The sequence below is a fragment of the Myiozetetes cayanensis genome, unplaced genomic scaffold, assembly GCF_022539395.1.
Source record: "Myiozetetes cayanensis isolate MyiCay16 unplaced genomic scaffold, myiCay2020 scf1011, whole genome shotgun sequence".
Lineage (NCBI taxonomy): Eukaryota > Metazoa > Chordata > Aves > Passeriformes > Tyrannidae > Myiozetetes > Myiozetetes cayanensis.
In genome coordinates, this window is record NW_026086619.1 from 19 (window position 1) to 14,508 (window position 14,490).

The 14,490-nt window shown below is 54.6% G+C and overlaps 1 protein-coding gene across 3 annotated transcripts; it reads left to right on the plus strand.

Moving 5' to 3' along the window:
• Window positions 1–2,559: 2,559 nt before the first annotated feature.
• Window positions 2,560–11,357, plus strand: LOC126634970 (protocadherin beta-15-like). 3 transcript variants are annotated; one of them, XM_050305894.1, is made up of 2 exons: window positions 2,759–5,119; window positions 9,530–11,357. In XM_050305894.1, exons 1-2 carry the CDS (start codon window positions 2,774–2,776, stop codon window positions 9,614–9,616), a joined length of 2,433 nt encoding a protein of 810 aa, XP_050161851.1. In that variant the 5' UTR covers window positions 2,759–2,773; the 3' UTR covers window positions 9,617–11,357. The 3 variants fall into 3 exon arrangements, with proteins under 3 accessions (XP_050161853.1, XP_050161851.1, XP_050161852.1); XM_050305895.1 differs by having other exon boundaries at window positions 2,759–4,627; window positions 9,038–11,356; XM_050305896.1 differs by lacking the exon at window positions 9,530–11,357 and having other exon boundaries at window positions 2,560–5,792.
• Window positions 11,358–14,490: the final 3,133 nt, after the last annotated feature.

Sequence of the window (14,490 nt, forward strand, 5' to 3'; positions counted from 1 at the left end):
CTCGGAACTGGACTTGAGCATTTTAGACCTATTATTTTAAAGAAGGACTTTCACCCCACCTATTGTAACTGCTACCTTTTATAATGTATGTGATGCACAGAATATTCAGAAAGCCTCACACAGTCTATGTTGTGCTGCAGTTTTAAACTGGAACATTCTAAACTGGGATACTCGTGAGTGTAAAAACTGAAAAAATGTGTAAGTGTGAAATAAAGAGAGCACTCTAATTCCTTGTTGGGAAGAATCTTTAGTGGTATCGTTCATTCGGGAAAGGTCTGAAAGGGTTTTTCAAAAGTCTAGGTTTTTTCTCGGTTTGTCCGTTAATTGAGATAATGCTGGGTGAGTGCATGTGTGTCTAGATGTTGGAGACGCTGCCGACAGAGTGTTCAAGGCCGTGCCCGTGCTGTTACGGCTGTGCAGCCACTGCGGAGGTTCAAGGTCGGTATTTCTTTTTAGGGGAGGCGGCTCAGTCCCTCCGGGCTCAGCCTCTGCCTCACGCTGTGTTTGGAAACGCCTTGTGCTGCTTTTAGCGCCGCGTTTCTCGAAGGGGGCAAACCCTCCTGCCCGGAGCCGAGAGCTCACGGTTTCCCGAGGACTGTGGGCGGCGGGGAGTGCGGAGAGGCAGGGGTGGTGCCAGCGCTGTTCCTGCGCTCGGAATCAATCCGAATTCCCCCTGGGCTCACCCAGATCCTTGCCAGCACTTCCATCCCCACTTTGATGTGCGCGCGTCCTGACCGGGGCGTGTCCGTGGGCCGGGGCGAGCTGCAGCGAGGGCAGCAAACAAGGAAATAGAATAAAGGGAACTAAAGCACTGTCACTCTTACAATAATATGTTTCAGTTCTTCTCTGGCCGGTTCTGAGAGGCTTTAGGAATGGCTTAACCGTCCCAGCTAAGCTCTTGTCTCTCTTGCTGTCAGACAAGACTGTGGATCTTTTATTCCGTGCTGTAAGAGAATGGCACATTTGTTCAGGCAAATCTCATCCTCACTGAAATGCACAAAGACCTTTTCCCAGCTCAGGAAAATGATGAAGTTGTGAGTGTTGTGTTCCAGTGTTGTGTAAGCACAGGACTCTTTCGTTCCTGGGTTCTGGATGTCTCTGGCTGAGAAGTGTGACCTCCGTGTGCTTTCTCGCCACTGTGTCAGTCAATAAAGCCACCTTTTGTCTCCTGACCCTCACTAGTGCTGCCCCTGGAACAGGGAGTTGCTCCCATTCAGCCATTGCAATGCAGCCAATTCCAGCTCAGCAGGCAAGGAGGGTATCTTGACTCTTTGAGCACAACGGTGCACAGGGTGCACATCTTCTCCAGGACAGGGCAGAACAGAGCACCAAAATGCACAGAAAGATTTTCCTTTGGCCAATAAGAGTGGGTTGAGTGTTCTGTCTCCTTGCAGGACGGCAGCAGAAATGATGTGTGGTTAGACCGTAACTGCAGTGAGCTGTGGAAGCACGTTCATTGTCTTTGGGTGCATTCCATGCAAACTCCACATGTCCTTCAAAGAGCATTTTGTGCATGACGATGAGCTTTAGAAAAGGATTTTGAGATGGATCTCCTCATTTTTGTTTCTGAACTCAGTGGAATTGGTGGTCAAGGGGTCCTTGCACGATTTTCTGGTTTTATGTGAGAGCATGGGCATTCTCCTCCTTGCCATTTCTACTTTAACTCCCCCAGACTGTGTTTCAGCATTTTCTTGCATGTTTCTCTTAAGAAGAACTGTCACTGCATTTATAGTAACATTACTTAAATGTCTTCGATGCACAGAATATTGAGAAAGCCCCACACTGTGTTGTGCTGAAGTTGTAAAAACTGCAGCATTGTAAACTGGGATACACCTGAAAAACTGAAATAATGTGTAAGAGTGAAATAAAGAGAACACTCCTATTCCTTGCGTGGTTAGAGAAGCCTTTGTGGAGAAGTTCTTTCTGGGAAAGGTCTGTCAAGGTTTTTCAACAGTGTGGGAGTTTTTTTGTCAGTGTTCCTTTACTGAGGTAATGCTGGCTGTCTGTATGTGTTGAGTTTGGAGATGCAGCCGATAGAGTGTTCAGTGCAATGCCCGAGCTGTTACCGGTCGGAGGCTTTGAACCGGTTTCTCACTTCAGGGGAGGCGGTTCAGTCTTTCCAGGCTCAGAATCTGTGTCACACTGTGTTGGGAAACGCGTTGTGACGCTTTTACCTCCCCGTTTTTCGAAAGGCACTGACTCGCGTGCCGAGAGCCGAGCGCTCCCGGTCCCCCACAGGCTGTGGGAAGCGGAGAGCGTGAACAAACGAGAGGCAGGTGCCAGAGCTGTCTCTGTCATCGAACTCAAGCGGCGGCCCCACAGGGCTCATCCCGATCCTAACCGGCTTTGATGTGCGCGCATCTGGCACCGGTCACACCCGCGGGCGAGCGGAGGCCCCGCGCGTGTCCGTGGGCCGGGGCGAGCGGCAGCGCGGGCAGCGGGCGGCGGCGGGCGCAGTCCCACCGCGCACCGCTGGGTGGTGGTCTCGGCTAAGGCGCCGCCGACACCGACCCAGCGCAGCCCAGCTCAGCACAGCCAAGCCCAGCCCAGCTCCAACAGCCGAGCCGGGCGGAGGGAGCAGCGCCTGCGGCACCGAGCCCCGTTCTCTGCCATCCGCTGCCGGGCCACAGCGGCCGCACTCCGGGCTGCCGACCCCTCCGGAATACAGAGGGAGAAGGAAGGCACCCAACCGCCGCCGCTTTCGGCAGGGACTACGCGAGAGATCACCGAGAAGGAGACAGGAATCCACCACCGCCGCCGGCGCCGGAGGGCCATGGTGATCGCAAGGCAAGTGCTTTGTGTGTGTGCGTTGCTCTCCCTGCCGCTCGCTCGCTCGCAGCCCATTCGCTACTCCGTAGCCGAGGAGGCGCACAGCGGCTCCCTGGTAGGCAACCTGGCGCAGGACGCGGCGCTGCCGCCGGCGCAGCTCTCGGCTCGCCGCGCCCGCCTGGTGTCGGAGGACAGCCGGCAGCATTTTCGCTTCGACCGCGCCAGCGGCCGCCTCGTCGTGGCCGACAGGCTGGACCGGGAGCAGCTGTGCGGCCAGGCTGCCACCTGCACGCTCCCCTTCGAGCTGCTGCTGGCCGACCCGCTGCAGTTCTTTCGGGTCGAGGTCACCCTGGAGGACATCAATGACAATTCGCCCGTTTTCCCCGAGGAACGAGTCACTTTTAAGATCCCCGAAAGGGGCGACCCGGGCTCTCTTTTCCCTCTGGAGGTTGCTCGGGACCTTGATGTTGGCAGCAACGCCATCCAAGCCTACAGCATCTCTCCCGAGAACGAGTATTTTAGTGTGTCCTTTGGCAGTCGGAGTAATGGGGACAAATATGTTGAACTTGTTTTGGAAAAGCCCCTAGACAGAGAGGAGCAGGCAGAGATGGATTTCAGTCTGATTGCTGTGGATGGGGGCTCTCCACCCAGGAGTGGAACCACCCAAATTCACATTACAGTTCTGGATGTCAATGATAACGCTCCCGTCTTCACACAGGATCGGTACACTGTGCAGGTTTTGGAAAATGCATCGGAGGGTTCTGTTGTATTGACCGTCTTGGCAACTGATCAGGATGTAGGAGTAAATGGAGACATCTCCTATCAGTTCAGTCACGCAGTGAGCCAGAGTGATTCAGGATTTGAGATTGATCCCAAGAGTGGTGAAATTAAACTCTCAAAACCTCTAGACTTCGAGGTAGCAGGGACCCACGAACTCAGTGTGAGGGCCACAGATGGAGGGGGCCTTTCAGCAATCTGCAAGGTGTTGGTGGAGGTGTTGGATGTGAATGACAATGCACCCGAGCTGGTGGTCAGTTCCTTCAGCAGTCCCCTCGCCGAGAACTCAGCGCCCGGCACGGTGGTTGCCCTCTTTACTGTCAGGGACCGGGATGCCGGCGCCAACGGCAAGGTGTCGTGTGCCCTCGACGATCAGCTCTTCTTCTCCCTGCGGCCAGCCTATAAGAACTACTACGAGCTGGTGACTGTGAGGGCGCTGGACCGGGAGGACAGGGCTCAGCACATCGTCACCGTGACAGCAGCAGACGCGGGGTCCCCTCCTCTCACAAGCACCCACACCTTCACCGTGGACATCTCGGATGTCAACGACAACGCCCCCGTCTTCAACCAGACATCCTACACCATGTACGTGCGCGAGAACAATGTGCCCTCCGTGCTGGTTGGAGCCGTCAGCGCCGCAGATGCCGACGTGGGGCTCAATGCCAAGGTGACCTATTCCCTGTCAGCAGGGCAAGCGGCGGAGCGGCCTTCGTGCTCGTGCCTGTCTGTGAACTCGGAGAGCGGGCAGGTGTTTGTGCTGAGAGCCCTGGACTACGAGCAGCTGAGGCAGAGCGAGGTGGTGGTGAGCGCCTCTGACGCGGGCTCTCCTCCCCTCCGAGCCAACGTCACCGTGCGCCTCGTGGTGCTGGACGAGAACGACAATGCCCCGCTGGTGCTGTACCCAGCGCAGGACAGCAGCCCAGGCTCCAGTGAGCTGGTGCCCGTGGGGGCCGAGGCGGGCTACCTCATCTCCAAAGTGGTGGCCGTCGATGCCGACTCGGGACAGAACTCGTGGCTCTCGTACCAGCTGCTGAGGGCCACCGACCCCGGGCTCTTTGCCGTGGGGGCCCAAAGCGGCGAGGTGAGGCTGAGGAGGCCGCTCACCGACAGAGACCCCATCAAGCACAAGCTCGTGGTGCTGGTGCGAGACAACGGGCGGCCGCCGCTCTCAGCCACCGCAGCTCTCAGCGCACTCCTGCTCAAGGACTTCTCCGACCTGCGCCAACCGCACAGCAGCCCGGCCGCCGACCACGATGCCGGCTCCCTCACCACCTATTTAATCCTTTCCTTGGTCTTCGTCTCCCTGCTCTTCCTCGGCTCCACAGCAGCCTTCGTGGCTCGCAGGCTGTGCCAGAGAAAGCAGCTGAAGGCTGGCCACGTGCTTTACGGGGCCGACAACCTGCAGAGCGGCCTGGCCGATGCAGCTGCTGCAGGGACCCTGCCCCGCCCCTACTGCTACGAGATCAGCCTCACCACGGGCTCGGGCAACAGAGAGTTCAGGTTCCTCAAGCCCTTCGTCCCCAGCCTGCCACCACAGCCCTGTGCCATGGGCGGGGACACCGGTGAGGAACAGGTTTTCCCTTGTGTTCCTGTCCCCACAGAGGACGTGACCCCAGAGAATGCTGGGATTGTGTCTGCAGAACAGTTCAATCGTCTTTCCTTTAACTAGCAAGGGGTCAGCAGAACCAGAGGCTTCATGATTCGTGGTCAGAAGGGATGCAGGCTGCAGCCTGTGGGAATGGTTCCTCCAAAATAAACCTGTATTTCCAATTAGCATAACTGGTTTCCACAAATTTTAAGTCCTAAAGTGCTTGTGCTCCCCTAGAAGCCAATAAGTAAACAGAAAAAAAGGAATAAAACACTTTGACATTCGTATGTTTCAGTTCCTTCTGCCTATTTCTGAGAGACTAAGAATGGGGTTAGCAGAAAGAGAGTAGCTCTTGTCTCTCTTGCTGTCAGACAAGACTGTGGATCTTTTATTCTGTGTTATAAGGACTCTTTCGTTCCGGGGTTCTGGATGTCTCTGGCTGAGAAGTGTGGCCTCTGTGTGCTTTGTTGTCACTGTGTCAGTCAATACAGACACCGTGTATCTCCTAATCCTCACTAGTGCTGCCCCTGGAACAGGGAGTTGCTCCCATTCAGCCATTGCAATGCAACCAATTCCAGCTCAGCAGGCAAGGAGGGTATTTTGACCCTTTTAGCACAGCGGTCACATCTTCTGCAGGGCAGGACAGAACAGAGCAGCAAAATGCCTAGTAAGTTCTTTTTTTGAACGATAAGAGTGGGTTGGGTGTTCTGTCTTCTTGAAGTACAGTAGCAAAAACAGTGTTAGGTTAACCTCGAACTGTACAGAGTTGTGAAAGCATGTTCATTGTCTTTGAGTGCATTGCATTCAAACTCCACATGTCCTCCAAAGAGTATTTTCTAAAGGCAGAATCAAGATGAGCTTGTGGAAAGGACTGAGTTCTATCTCCTCATTGTTATTTCTGAATTCGCAGAACTGGGAAGCTGTCCCTGCATGATTTTCTGGGTTTTGTTAGAGCATTTGTATTCCCCTTTCATCTATAGTAATTGATTCCTTGAATGAGATCTGTGATAACCGGAATATTCAGAAAGCCCCACACTTTGTTGTACCGAAGCTGTAAACTGTAGCATTGTAAGGGGGGTTACTCCTGATTGTAAAAACTGAAATAATGTGTAGGACTGAAATAAAGAGAGTACCCTAATTCCGTATGTAGAGACAGAATTCTTTGTAGAGAAGTTCTTTCTGGGAAAGGTCTGTCAAGGTTTTTCAAGAGTTTTTTTCATGGGAGTTTTTATTTATGGAAGTTTTTATCAGTGTGCCTTTACTGAGGTAATGTTGGCTTGCTATATGTATTGAGTTTAGAGATGAAGCCGATGGAGTGTTCAGTGCAATACCCGAGCTATTACCGGTCGGAGGCTTTGAACCGGTTTCTCTCTTTAGGGAAAGGTGGCTCAGTCTTTCTGTGCCACGCTGTGTTGGGAAACTCCTTGTGCCGCTTTTACCTCCCCGTTTCTCGAAAGGCACCCACTCGCGTGCCGGGAGTTGAGCGCTCACGGCTCTCCGCGGGCTGTGGGCAGCGCAGAGCGCGGACAAAGGAGAGGCAGGTGCCGGAGCTATCCCTGTGATCGAACTCAAGCGGCGGCCCCACAGGGCTCATCCCGATTCTTGTGGGCACATTCATTCCGGTTTTGATGTGCGCGCATCTGGCACCGGCCAAACCCGTGAGCGAGCGGAGGCCCCGCGCGTGTCCGTGGGCCGGGGCGAGCGGCAGCGCGGGCAGCGGGCGGCGGCGGGCGCAGTCCCACCGCGCACCGCTGGGTGGTGGTCTCGGCTAAGGCGCCGCCGACACCGACCCAGCGCAGCCCAGCTCAGCACAGCCAAGCCCAGCCCAGCTCCCGACAGCCGAGCCGGGCGGAGGGAGCAGCGCCTGCGGCACCGAGCCCCGTTCTCTGCCATCCGCTGCCGGGCCACAGCGGCCGCACTCCGGGCTGCCGACCCCTCCGGAATACAGAGGGAGAAGGAAGGCACCCGACCGCCGCTTTCCGATTGGGACTACCCGAGAGATCCGCGACAAGGAGACAGGACGCCGCCGCAGCCGCTGCCGCAGGGCCATGGCGATCGCAAGGCAAGTGCTTTGTGTGTGTGCGTTGCTCTCTCTGCCGCTCGCTCGCTCGCAGCCCATCCGCTACTCCGTAGCCGAGGAGGTGCACAGCGGCTCCCTGGTAGGCAACCTGGCGCAGGACGCGGCGCTGCCGCCGGCGCAGCTCTCGGCTCGCCGCGCCCGCCTGGTGTCGGAGGACGGCCGGCAGCATTTTCGCTTCGACCGCGCCAGCGGCCGCCTCGTCGTGGCCGACAGGCTGGACCGGGAGCAGCTGTGCGGCCAGGCCGCCACCTGCACGCTCCCCTTCGAGCTGCTGCTGGCCGACCCGCTGCAGTTCTTTCGGGTCGAGGTCACCCTCGAGGACATCAATGACCATTCGCCCGTTTTCCCCGAGGACCGAGTCACTTTTAAAATCCCTGAAACGAGCGACCCGGGCTCTCGTTTGCCTCTGGAGGTTGCTCAGGACTTTGATATTGGCAGCAACAGTGTACAGGCATACAGCATTGCTCCCGAGAACGAATACTTTAGTGTCTCCTATGGGAGTCGGATTAGGGACAAGAAATATGTTGAACTTGTTTTGGAAAAGCCGCTAGACAGAGAGGAGCAGGCAGAGATGGATTTCAGTCTGATTGCAGTGGATGGGGGCTCTCCACCCAGGAGTGGGACCACCCAAATTCACATTACAGTTCTGGATGCCAATGACAATACTCCTGTCTTCACACAGGAGGTGTATGATGTGCAGGTACTGGAAAACACACCAGAGGGTTCTGTGGTTCTGACTGTGTTGGCAACTGACCAGGATACAGGAACTAATGGGGACATCTCCTATCAGTTAAGCGAAGGAGTCAGTAAGAGTGACTCAGTATTTGAGATTGATCCCATAACAGGTGAAATTAAACTCTCAAAGCCTCTGGACTTTGAGGAAGCACAGACTCACGAGCTCAGTGTGAGAGCCACAGATGGTAGGGGGGCTCTCGGCAATCTGTAAGGTGTTGGTGGAGGTGTTGGATGTGAATGACAATGCACCCGAGCTGGTGGTCAGTTCCTTCAGCAGTCCCCTCGCCGAGAACTCAGCGCCCGGCACGGTGGTTGCCCTCTTTACTGTCAGGGACCGGGATGCCGGCGCCAACGGCAAGGTGTCGTGTGCCCTCGACGATCAGCTCTTCTTCTCCCTGCGGCCAGCCTATAAGAATTACTACGAGCTGGTGACTGTGAGGGCGCTGGACCGGGAGGACAGGGCTCAGCACATCGTCACCGTGACAGCAGCAGACGCGGGGTCCCCTCCTCTCACAAGCACCCACACCTTCACCGTGGACATCTCGGATGTGAACGACAACGCCCCCGTCTTCAACCAGACATCCTACACCATGTACGTGCGCGAGAACAATGTGCCCTCCGTGCTGGTTGGAGCCGTCAGCGCCGCAGATGCCGACGTGGGGCTCAATGCCAAGGTGACCTATTCCCTGTCAGCAGGGCAAGCGGCGGAGCGGCCTTCGTGCTCGTGCCTGTCTGTGAACTCGGAGAGCGGGCAGGTGTTTGTGCTCAGAGCCCTGGACTACGAGCAGCTGAGGCAGAGCGAGGTGGTGGTGAGCGCCTCTGACGCGGGCTCTCCTCCCCTCCGAGCCAACGTCACCGTGCGCCTCGTGGTGCTGGACGAGAACGACAATGCCCCGCTGGTGCTGTACCCAGCGCAGGACAGCAGCCCAGGCTCCAGTGAGCTGGTGCCCGTGGGGGCCGAGGCGGGCTACCTCATCTCCAAAGTGGTGGCCGTCGATGCCGACTCGGGACAGAACTCGTGGCTCTCGTACCAGCTGCTGAGGGCCACCGACCCCGGGCTCTTTGCCGTGGCGGCCCAAAGCGGCGAGGTGAGGCTGAGGAGGCCGCTCACCGACAGAGACCCCATCAAGCACAAGCTCGTGGTGCTGGTGCGAGACAACGGGCGGCCGCCGCTCTCAGCCACCGCAGCTCTCAGCGCACTCCTGCTCAAGGACTTCTCCGACCTGCGCCAACCGCACAGCAGCCCGGCCGCCGACCACGACGCCGGCTCCCTCACCACCTATTTAATCCTTTCCTTGGTCTTCGTCTCCCTGCTCTTCCTCGGCTCCACAGCAGCCTTCGTGGCTCGCAGGCTGTGCCAGAGAAAGCAGCTGAAGGCTGGCCACGTGCTTTACGGGGCCGACAACCTGCAGAGCGGCCTGGCCGATGCAGCTGCTGCAGGGACCCTGCCCCGCCCCTACTGCTACGAGATCAGCCTCACCACGGGCTCGGGCAACAGCGAGTTCAGGTTCCTCAAGCCCTTCGTCCCCAGCCTGCCACCACAGCCCTGTGCCATGGGCGGGGGCACCGGTGAGGAACAGGTTTTCCCTTGTGTCCCTGTCCCCACAGAGGATGTGACACCAGACAATGTGTCTGCAGAACAGTTCAATCGTCTTTCCTTTAACTAGCACAGAGTGGTCACAGGCAGAGGCTTCATGCCTCGTGGTCGGAAGGGATGCAGGCTGCAGCCTGTGGGAATGGTTCCTCCAAAATAAATCTGTTTTTGCAATTGGCATAACTGATTTCTAGAAACTGTAAGTCAGGAATGTTCCTGATCCACTAAAATCAAGTAGCAAACAGAAGAAAGGGAACCCTCTCACTCAGATATTCATATATTTCAGGTCTGTTAAGGCCATTCCTGAGAGGCTTTAGGAATGCAGTTAGCTCTCCCAGCTCAAACTCTTGTCTCTCTTGCTGTCAGACATAGCAGTGGACCTTTCATATGGACCTGATTTGTAAGAGTATGGTACAGAAGATGAGACAGAAATTTCCTTCCTGAAATTCACAATGAACTTTTCCCAACTCAGGAAAGGAAGGAAATTGTGAGTGTTGTGCCACAATGCCATGTGAGCACCAAGCTCTTTCTTTCCTGGGTTCCGGAAATCTCTCTCTGACATATATGGGCTCAGAGGGCTTTGATTTCTTGTCACTATTGTCGGAATTTAGTAGAAATGCAAGACCAGCTAGCTCAGCATTGGGGTAACAGAGCTGAATCAACATTATTAGAAAATGGAGGGTTTTTATAGGGATTGGGGAGGAAGGTTCAGGAATATGGGAGGAAGATGGGCGGAGCATGCTAATCCTCCAACCTGGATTGGGTATAGGGGAATACATAAATCATAGCGAGCATATACATATGTATGTAGGGGTAGGATAGCAACAGGGTAAATCAGGGATTGGTCGAGCTGCTGTGGCTCCACGAAATGTCCAATGGCAGCTGACACTAGCTCTTGAGCACGATGTCCATGGCAACCACTTGCAACATGATGACAATTGAAGCTGCAGCTCGATAACAATATCACACCTAAAAATCACTTATAATACAGGTTGGTTTAACTAACATAATTATGTTCTTTACAATCATAAAAACCACCTGCAATAACTAAGTCACTCGTTACAGCCACTCTGTGTTTCCTAATCTTCACTGCTGTTGGCCGGTGAATCAGGGAATTCCTACCATTCAGCCATTGCAAAGCAGGCAATTCCAGCTCAGAAGGCAAGGAGGGTATTTTAACACTTTGAGTACAAGAGGTCTCGTCTTCTTGGTGTCAGAGAAGAGCAGCAAAATGCACAATTAAATCTATAATTTAGCCGATAAGAGGATATCAGGTGTTCTGTCTCCTTGCAATAGATTGGCACAAACGGTGTTGGGGTAGGCTGTAACTGTACAGAGGTGTGAAAACATGTTCTTTGTCTTTGGGTGCATTCCATGAAAGCTCCAAATCTCCTTCAAAGAGCATTTCCTGAAGGTACAAATAAGGTGAGCTTCTGAAAAGGACTTTGAATTTGGTCTTCTCCTTGTTGTTGCTGAATTCAGGGGAATTGAACTGGGAAGCTGTCCCAGCATAACTTTCTGGGTTTGTGTTACAGCATTTGCATTCTCCTTTTTACCCTATTTCCTTCTACTCCCGGAAGGGGACTTGAGAATTTTTTGGCCTATTCCTTTTAAGAAGGACTGTCACCCCACCTATAGTAACTGATACCCTTTAATCATGTATGTGATGTACAGAATATTCAGAAAGCCTCACACAGTCTGTGTTGTGCTGAAGTTTTAAACTGTAACATTCTAAACTGGGATACTCGTGAGTGTAAAAACTGAAAAAATGTGTAAGTGTGAAATAAAAAGAGCACGCCTAATTCCTTGTTTGGAAGAACTCTTTTGTAGAATCGTTCATTCGGGAAAGGTCTGAAAAGGTTTTTCAAAAGTCTGTTAGGTTTTTTCTCGTTTTGTCCGTTTATTGAGACAATGTTGTGTGACTGCATATGTGTCTAGAGCTTGGAGGCACTGCCGATAGAGTGTTCAATGTCGTGCCTGTGCTGTTACGGCTTCGCTGTGACTGCGGAGGCTCAGGGTAGGTTTTTCTGTTCGGGAATGGCGGCTCAGTCCCTCTGGTCTCAGCCTCTGCCTCACACTTTGTTTGGAAATGCCTTGTGCTGCTTTTAGCGCCGCTTTTCTGGAAGGGGGTGGATCCTTGGAGCCGAGAGCTCACGGTTTCCCGAGGACTGTGGGCGATGGAAAGCGCAGAGAGGCAAGGAAGGTGCCGACGCTGCCCATGGTCTTGGAGTCAATCGGAATTCCCCCAGGGCTCACTCAGATCCTCCCTGGCAGATCAATCCCCGCTTTGATCTGCGCTCTTGTCTTCCACTGCAAAACAAAGAAAACAGAATAAAGGGTACCAAAGCTCTTTCCCTCAGACAGTATTGGGTTTCAGACTTGATTCAGCCATTTCTGAGAGGCCTTAAGAATGGGATTAGCGGTCCCAGAGAACATATGGCCTTCTTGCTGTCACACAAGACAGTAGACCATTTATTCTCTCCTGTAACGGAATGGCTCAGTTGGGCAGAGAAATCTCCTCCTTGCTGAAATGTACAAAGGCCTTTTCCCAGCTCAGAAACATTAGGATGTTGTGAGTACTGTCACAAACGTTGTGTAAGCATACGAACTTTCTTTCCTGGGTTCTGAGAGTCTCAGGCTGAGACGTGAGGGCTCTGTGTGCTTTGCTTTCTTGTCAGTATGTCTGTCTATGCAGCACTAGTGCTGGTTGCTGAATTAGGGATTTGCTCTCATTTAGCCATTTCTATGCAGGCCACTCCAGCTCAGCAGGCAAGGAGGGTATTTCGACCCTTTCTTTCCATCTGCCTCATCTTCTCTATTGTAGAGTACAGCAGCAAAATGCACAATAAGATCTTCCTTTGGCTCACAGGAGGGGTTATGTGTTCTGCCTCCTTGCAGTACAGCAGCACAAACAGTGTTGGAGTAGACTGTACAGAGTTGTTAAAACATATTTGTTGTGTTTGAGTTGCATTGCATGAAAACTCCACATGTCCTTCAATGAGCATTTTCCGAAGGCACAACCAGAATGAACTTGTGAAAAGGACATGGACTTTGATGTCCTCAGTGTTGATCCTTAATCGGGAGGCTTCTTGATGGGAGTGGAAAGCTGTCCCTGCATGACTTTCTGGGTTTCTGTGAGAGCATTTGCATTCTCCTTGTTGTCATTTCTACTTTAACTCACTTAACTGTGTTTGAGCATTTACTTGCCTATTCCCTTAAAGAAGAACTGACACCCATCGATCATAACTGACTGCTTGAATGGCGTCTGTGATGCACAGAAAATTCCCAAAGCCTCACGCTGTGTTGTGCTGAAGTTATAGACTGTAACATTGTAAACAAGGATACCCTCGAGTGTAAAAACTGCAATAATGCCTAAGAGTGAAATAAAGAGAGCACCTAATTCCTTGAGTGGAGACAGAAATCTTGGTAAAATCATTCGTTCTGGAAAGGTCTGTCACGGTTTTTTAAGAGTCTGGGAATTTTTTTTTGTCAGTGTGTCCTCTGAGTGAGGTAGTGTTTAGCTGGTACATGTCTTGAGTTTGGAGATGCATCCGATAGAGCGTTCAGTGCCATGTCCCTGCTGTTGCTGCTGTGCTGCCACTGCTCCTGGCCGGTTCCTTTACTCAGGGAAGGCAGCAGTGTCCCTCCGGGCACAGCTTTGCCTCACTCTGCGTTGGGAAACTCCTTGTGCCGCTTTTACCGCCCCATTTCTCGAAAGGCAGGGACTCGCGTGCCGGGAGCCGAAAGCTGTCAGCTCTCAGTTCTAAGCGAGCTGTGAGCAGAGGTGTGCAGAGACACACACGGGGGACGTTCCAGCCATCCCCATCTTATTGAACTCAAGCGGCGGCCCCTCAGGGCTCATCCAGACCCTTGCCGGCACTTCCATCCCCACTTTCATGTGCTCGCGTCCTGCCCCGGGCCGAACCCGCGGGCGAGCGGAGGTCCCGCGCGTGTCCGTGGGCCGGGGCGAGCGGCAGCGCGGGCAGCGGGCGGCGGCGGGCGCAGTCCCACCGCGCACCGCTGGGTGGTGGTCTCGGCTAAGGCGCCGCCGACACCGACCCAGCGCAGCCCAGCTCAGCACAGCCAAGCCCAGCCCAGCTCCCAACAGCCGAGCCGGGCGGAGGGAGCAGCGCCTGCGGCACCGAGCCCCGTTCTCTGCCATCCGCTGCCGGGCCAGAGCGGCCGCACTCCGTGCTGCCGACCCCTCCGGAATACAGAGGGAGAAGGAAGGCACCCGACCTTCGCCGCTTTCCGAGGGGACTACCCGAGAGATCCGCGAGAAGGGGAGAGGACGCCGCAGCAGCCGCCGCCGGCGCCGGAGGGCCATGGCGATCGCAAGGCAAGTGCTTTGTGTGTGTGCGTTGCTCTCTCTGCCGCTCGCTCGCTCGCAGCCCATCCGCTACTCCGTAGCCGAGGAGGTGCACAGCGGCTCCCTGGTAGGCAACCTGGCGCAGGACGCGGCGCTGCCGCCCGCGCAGCTCTCGGCTCGCCGCGCCCGCCTGGTGTCGGAGGACGGCCGGCAGCATTTTCGCTTCGACCGCGCCAGCGGCCGCCTCGTCGTGGCCGACAGGCTGGACCGGGAGCAGCTGTGCGGCCAGGCCGCCACCTGCACGCTCCCCTTCGAGCTGCTGCTGGCCGACCCGCTGCAGTTCTTTCGGGTCGAGGTCACCCTCGAGGACATCAATGATCATTCGCCCGTTTTCCCCGAGGAACGAGTCACTTTTAAGATCCCTGAAACGAGCGACCCGGGCTCTCGTTTCCCTCTGGACGCTGCTCTGGACCTTGATGTTGGCAGCAACAGTGTGCAGGCATACAGCATTACTCCCGAGAACGAATACTTTAGCATCTCCTATGGGAGTCGGATTAGGGACAAGAAATATGTTGAACTTGTTTTGGAAAAGTCACTGGACAGAGAAGAGCAGGCAGAGATGGATTTCAGTCTGATTG

Coding starts and splice junctions, on each gene's coding strand:
- LOC126634970 (XM_050305896.1), top strand. CDS start 2,774: ATGGTGATCGCAAGGCAAGTGCTTTGTGTGTGTGCGTTGCTCTCCCTG.